The sequence below is a fragment of the Poromitra crassiceps genome (assembly GCF_964638095.1).
Source record: "Poromitra crassiceps genome assembly, chromosome: 19".
Classification (NCBI taxonomy): domain Eukaryota; kingdom Metazoa; phylum Chordata; class Actinopteri; order Beryciformes; family Melamphaidae; genus Poromitra; species Poromitra crassiceps.
Window position 1 is genome coordinate 20,553,222 of NC_139646.1, and position 7,167 is coordinate 20,560,388.

General features: G+C 47.1%; 1 protein-coding gene across 1 annotated transcript in view; it reads right to left on the reverse strand.

The window, feature by feature from the left end:
- Positions 1-1,844: 1,844 nt before the first annotated feature.
- The window catches only part of pdgfaa (platelet-derived growth factor alpha polypeptide a), a 10,479-nt gene continuing 5,156 nt past the window's right edge, over positions 1,845-7,167 (reverse strand). The window contains exons 3-6 of the mRNA XM_083656213.1: positions 6,819-6,920; positions 6,309-6,502; positions 3,408-3,534; positions 1,845-2,057 (exon numbers count right to left, since the gene is read on the reverse strand). Coding sequence (XP_083512339.1) covers positions 2,047-2,057; positions 3,408-3,534; positions 6,309-6,502; positions 6,819-6,920 — 434 coding nt within the window. The 3' untranslated portion in view covers positions 1,845-2,046. The remainder of the gene's footprint in view (positions 2,058-3,407; positions 3,535-6,308; positions 6,503-6,818; positions 6,921-7,167) is intronic.

Here is a 7,167-nt window from a genome sequence, read left to right on the forward strand (position 1 = left end):
TACTGTGAACATAAAGCTGCGTTAGAAACACTTCTTTATTATAGATATTCATTCTACTAGACTTGAACTAGAGTTGCTTCTCATGTTTGTGATCCAGGAATTCAAGTTTATTCTCTTTATACTAATTGTAGATCACTCTGGATCAGAGCATCACCTAAACACACACACACACACACACACACACACACACACACACACACACACACACACACACACACACACACACACACACACACACACACACACACACACACACACACACTTCCTAACCTCGTAGGTAAAATAAGGACATTTGGGTGATTTTAACACTTCTGTAAAGCAGATTGTTACAACTTGGGTCAATATCATCCATAGCATCCCCAACACAGAAAATTCAATATGAGTTTGAGTACTGTTGTGCATCATTACATGTGATTTTGTCCATGGTGGAGCGTGTACATACATGCATGTCTGAGACAGAGAGAGAGAGAGGGAGAGAGACAGCTCCCATCACACTCACACACTTGAGAGCCGCTGTGACCTTCAGCGAGAGGAGCTGCGGTCTGCTGTGTTTTGATATGAAGTCACCGTCTCCTCCACAACTTCCAGCTTTTGCGAGTGATGGGATGAGGTCACTTCCAAAAACATGGACCATCCTGTTACCAACAGAAGGATGAGGTCACTTTCTGTTACCAAGAGAAGGGTCGCTTCCTGGAACACCACCGCCGCTGGAACAATCAGCTGTTAGCCGGCTGACTGCCAGCGCTGTCAACAGGGTTTGTGTCTTTCACTCTCTTCCCCCTTCAGTGGCGTACATTGTGCACTGCAAGAAATAACAAGCTGTCCAATAGACCCTTCTCACGGGGGCCATTTTGTGTCGAAAAGGCAGGGTAAACACAGGTGCAAGCAAAACACTAATGAGGCTTTCCAACTTCCATGATTGGAATTTGGAAAGCCTCATTAGTGTTTTGCTTGCACCTGTGTTTACCCTGCCTTTTCAACCCAAAATGGCCCCCGTGAGAAGGGTCTATGAGTTTCACTTGTTTGCACTGCAGCCTATTAAACAAGCTTGTTTTGTGATTTTGTTTTTGTCAAATTATCTCAGGATAATTAATAATGTGCAATTTGGTTTATTGATGTGATGTACATCGATGCAATGTTTTTGTTTGTTTGTTTGAACTTTGTGATGAAGCTGTTTTGCCAAAGCCAACAGCACACCCGCCTTGTATACATAAATAGTTTATTAGTATCAGTAACATGTACAGAGGATGCTTCTCTCCATCCTTTATGCAGATAACATCAGAAATATAAATTGACAGCGATAGAAAACGAGAGGTTACAAAAAAAAGAGGATATGCAGTGTGTGTGTGCATGCGCGTGCGTGCGTGCGTGCGTGCGTGTGTGTGTGTGTGTGTGTGTATGTGTGTGTGTGTGTGTGTGTGTGTGTGTGTGTGTGTGTGCGCGCGCGTGCGTGCGTGCGTGCGTGTGTGTGTGTGTGTGTGTGCTTTGCTGTTCGAGAGGAAGAGGAAATCTTGGAATATAAAACCTAATCCCAGTCATCGTTTCTAGAACGCCTCAAAGGATTCCGCCTGGTTTATAATCCCACACAGTCACAGAGTGGTTTATACTCTGGAGCGAGAACAAGATGGCGACGCCCGGGTCCTCCAGTATCCCAGAATGCATCTTACTTCTACATTCTGTATCTTCTTCAGGAAGTCTTTCCCTTGGCAGTTTGTTTCTCTGTTGTCTTTGAAAAGTTTTGTGGGTCTCTTTTTCCTACCGGATCCAATAGCACCAAAGGTCGCTGGTCCAAAGCTAACTGGTTACAGTCCATCTGATGGAATGAGCCTTGTTCTCCCCTCATACCTCCAAAGCTCCTGTGGCACATCGGTCACCAAGAAGAAGTTGTCAGGTTAGGATAGGTAGGTAGCAGTTTGGATGATACTCCACAGGAACCTGATGGCAAGTGGTGGAGATGTTAGAGGCAAAAGGTGCTTTCTTCTGCCGTAGGCCGTGCTCTTCTTTCCCTCCTCCTCTTCTCTCCTCCGTCTGTCCATCCATCTCTCCTCACCTGATGCCTGTTTGGAGAAAGACGAGGAAATGTGTTCCTCATACTGAGTTGCAACCTCATTTTTACACAATCCATATATCAGCTGTCTCAAGGTTGATAAGCAAAAAAGGCCTTCTTTAAAAACCATGTCAAAATTTCCTGTTAATATATATTACATTACAGTATATAAGATACCAGTCCCTCCACGTGCCAGAGCCTCCCGGTCCCGGCAGAGTAGTTCCGGAGCAGCGGATTGAGTGGCCCTGTCTTTCCCTAAGAGGGCTGACCGTGGGTAGCTACTGGGACGTAAGTCGGGGCTTGATCAACCCCGGCTGGGTCACCTGGGCGAGGGTGTATGATGTTGCAGTACCCGAAACATCCTATGACCCCAGGGTACATCACTGATGATACGTCCCAGTTGCATCCATGTGATGTTTTTTCTATATACTCTGGTTTCCAGGAAGTAAAAACAATGAGGAATTTTCTCCTCTACTGTGGACCATCTACTGTACCTTTCCTTTGTGATGTGACTGTTCGGACTGTTAGAGATCCCACAGGGTTTCTTCACCGTCACAATGCTACATTAGGGCTCAAACCTGTGACCTGTGACCTTTCAGTTCCAGTCACATAATGGTGTAATCTTCTCCATTCACAGTGGCTTTGCCACATGGTGGAGGGAGGAGAAAGTGTAGTTTTGCTCCTTTTTTATACAATTCTTCTTTCTACACTTGGCTGTGGTGGAGGAGGGAGACTTGGAGAATGGTAAATGGACTGCATTTATATAGCGCTTTTATCCAAAGCGCTTTACAATGTGCCTACATTCACCCATTCACACACCTGCCACGCAGCCATCGGAAGCAATTTGGGGTTCAGTGTCTTGCCCAAGGACACTTCGCCATGCGGACTGGAGGAGCCGGGGATCGAACCACCGACCTACTGATTAGTGAACGACCCTCTCTACCTCCTGAGCCACAGCCGCCCAAGAAGGTGTGTGGGGGGATTTCTTTGAAGAAGTGTGTGTGTGTGTGTGTGTGTGTGTGTGTGTTTGTGTGTGTGTGTGTGTGTGTGTGCGCGCGTGTGTGCGTCTGTGTGTGTGTGTGTGTGTGTGTGTGCGTGCGTGTGTGTGTCTGTGTGCGTGTGTGTGTGCCTGTGTGTGTGTGGGCGGGGGGGGGGGTATAGAGCCCTAAGGCGGTATAATTTAAGTAGAGAGGAAAACACAGTAAATACCTCAGATCTGTTATCAGCTCCTGTTAGTGTGGGGAGACACATTCAGACAGGAGACACTACTCACATGGGAAATGGGCACGTGCGCGCACACACACACACACACACACACACACACACACACACACACACACACACACAGCGCTACACTCACCATTGTCTGTGTGTGAGTGTTGGCTGATGTGGCGTTTGTTGGTGCACAGGCACTCCAGGTGCTCCTCCAGCCTCACCTGCACCTCCCTCAGCTTGGGACGCCGCCGTACGTACTCCACCTTCGCCACCTGGAGAGAGAGACAGACAGACGGGGGAGAGAGATAGAATGGGGGAGAGAGATAGAATGGGGGAGAGAGGGGGAGAGAGACAGACAGAGTGGGAGAGAGATAGAATGGGGGAGAGAGGGGGAGAGAGACAGACAGACGGGGGAGAGAGATAGAATGGGGGAGAGAGGGGGAGAGAGAGAGAGATTGATGAAGGGAGACACAAAAAGAGAAGGAGGCTTTTTCATCCTGCCAGGAATAAAATGCTGGGGTAAAAACACGTGGCTTTTTTTTATTATTGTTTTGGCATTAAAATGGTTATATTTAAATATACTAAATATAGGCACAAAATATCAGCAGCTTCAGCCCAAAGGGGAAAAATCCATATTGGTCAAACATCCTACTTAAATGTCTTGCTGAAACCCAACGGATCACACACTCTTTCTCGCTCAAACTGTGCAGAACAATGTCGGTCTGTGCAAACACTGGCTGAGTGGGCAGGGTGAAGGCTTTTGATTGGCTGAGTGGGCAGGGTGAAGAGTTTGAATGGCTGAGTGGGCAGGGTGAAGGGTTTGATTGGCTGAGTGGGCAGGGTGAAGGGTTTTGATTGGCTGAGTGGGCAGGGTGAAGGGTTTTGATTGGCTGAGTGGGCAGGGTGAAGGGTTTGATTGGCTGAGTGGACAGGGTGAAGAGTTTGAATGGCTGAGTGGGCAGGGTGAAGGGTTTTGATTGGCTGAGTGGGCAGGGTGAAGAGTTTGATTGGCTGAGTGGGCAGGGTGAAGGGTTTGATTGGCTGAGTGGACAGGGTGAAGAGTTTGATTGGCTGAGTGGGCAGGGTGAACAGTTTGATTGGCTGAGTGGGCAGGGTGAAAGGTTTGATTGGCTGAGTGGGCAGGGTGAAGGGTTTGATTGGCTGAGTGGGCAGGGTGAAGGGTTTGATTGGCTGAGTGGGCAGGGTGAAGGCTTTTGATTGGCTGAGTGGGCAGGGTGAAGGCTTTTGATTGGCTGAGTGGGCAGCGTGAAGGCTTTTGATTCCACTGAGCCCAGAGTATGAATTCATGTTAAGACACTTTGGATAAAAGCATCCACTGAAGGGCAAACGTTATGCTTTGTTTGTCTGTGAACAAACATGACAAGGTGAAAAGTACAGTAGGGCTGGGCGACATGGACAAAATGTAATATCACAATGTTTTTGACCAAATACCTCAATATCATCAATATTGCAACAATACTTTAGGGATGACAATTGACTATATAACTAAATATTTATGCAAGATTTTTGATAAATAATCAGAAGTAATGTGGATATAATGAATATGTGGATCAATGTAAATAATAGAACAGCTGGAACAGTCTGGTTTACTGTAATGTGGCCTTTAAAACCAGGAAAAGACAACACTTATGCCATATCACAATATTACAATATACAAAATCGAAGACGATATCTAGTCTCATATCACGATTTTGATATAATATCGATATATTGCGCAGCCCTAGTGAAACGCTCACACTTGCTGCTAACTAGACTTTCTACATTCTACAAAAAAGCCCTATGTGTGTTCCTGGATATTGAAACAGATAAGAAATATCTCTTTCATTGCACAAGCGTCCCTGGTTCAAGTCTGAACAGACTCCGAGGAGCACAGAGAGAATACAACAGTCGCTCAGGCAGCCGGTTCAGCTGAGGTGGCGACTCGCACCTGCTGACAACCAATCAGGTGACTGTTAATAGAAAACATTACGGTACGTTCTGTTCCTAAACAAGGAGGGGGAAAAAAAAAAGCTTGTCAGGACTCAAGACACACTAGTCATTTTAAGACCCTGCTTACAAGCATACAATCATTTGATGAATTTCAAATAATGACATCTTACCCAAATGGATCGATAGCGTGGGTTATAAATCCCACTACTGTCACTTTGGACCCTGTGATAGATAGAGGACATAATGTAGGGTTCCCTCATTTCTGTAGAAACATGTCTGCGCTCGCTTACTATAACTCAAATTTACACAGCAGCGTACGCGTTTCAGCTCGTGCCTTTCTTGGCATTTCTATTTTCTTAGTGTAGTGGGAGTGGACCGTATTCATACACAAGCAGGGTCCTCAATTATCAATCAAACAGTGCTAATAACTGTGAAAACAAATAACAAATAAACAGTACCTTGATGGTGCAGTGGTGTTTTTGTGGGGATGGTACCTTGATGTAACCTGACTCTGCCAGATGGGGCGGTATTGAGTTCACAACGCAAACCCATCCATCTGGCAGCGTCAGGTTAACTTTAACCTCGCGTCACCAGGCTCTTCTCGGCGAGAAAGAGCCTGGCTCCCGCCCACAATTGATTTTGTCACCCTACTGGTTCCGGCCTAGAGCCCGCCCTAGACCGGATGGCAGCGTTTCTAGCTCGTCAACTTTCACGTTAACTTGACAATTTGACCCAAGTATCAGAACGGCAAACAACAAAACAAAAGATGGACGTACCGAAGTTCTTTTAGAAACATTGCGGATTCACAATCTCACATCTTTTAAGCCAATACAGAAGCTTTGCATCAGACAATTAATCGAGGGAAGAGACATCAAGCTAACAGCAACACAGATGTTTTTTGGCGCACTGCCTTCCGGTGTTCATTCTGGTTCCGTGGTTTACGCCCCATGACAAAAAGCGGGGTGGAAGGTGCCCAGACTAGGTTAACTTTGACGGTGCGGTGGTGTATTTGTGGGGAGGGTACCTTGACAGTCTGGTGGTGTATTTGTGGGGAGGGTACCTTGACGGTGCGGTGGTGTATTTGTGGGGAGGGTACCTTGACGGTCCGGTGGTGTTTGCGGGCGGGCTGACAGCGCATGTTACTGGTGTTGCAGCAGCCCGTGCAGCGCGTCACCTCCACACAGGGGGGCCAGATCAGGAAGTTGGCTGAGGTGGGATCCACCTGGCTCCTGGGGATCTCGTAGATCACCGTCCGCACCTTACACCCCGCCGGCAAGGCCTCTTCCACCACTGTAATAGAATAACAGGAACAATTTACATGACAATGGCATTTAACCAGCGTTAAATCAGCATTAAACTCCTCGCTGTCAGGTGAGAAGAAGCGGCTGGCAACTGCACATGTATCGGAGGAAGCATGTGCTACTCTACAACTCTCCCCAAATCAGCAGAGGGGGTGGAGCAACGACCGGGACAGCAGGGGGAATTGGCCAAGTACAATTGGGGAGAAAATGATCCAAAAAAGTGTGCGTGCGTGTGTGTGTGTGTGTGTGTGTGCGTGCGTGCGTGCGTGCGTGCGTGTGTGTGTGTGCATGTGTGTGTGTCTCACCAGTGCTCCTCCTGTGCCTGGTGTGTGCTGTCTTCAGGGCAGGGTAGCTGTGGGAGAAGTCCTTGTGATAGCCATGTTTAGTCTCCTCCATCACCTCGTTCTCTGCACCAAGACACAACACACACACACTTAGACGTCATACACAACACACACACACACACACACACACACACACACACACACACACACACACACTAACAACACTGTTCATAAACATTCTCAGCTCCCTACATCCGACACACACATGGACAGACACATAATCAGAGATAAACTCTCTCTTTCTCTCTCTCTCTCTCTCTCTCTCTCTCACTCTCTTCTCTATCTTATGATTATGATGACTGTAACAGCT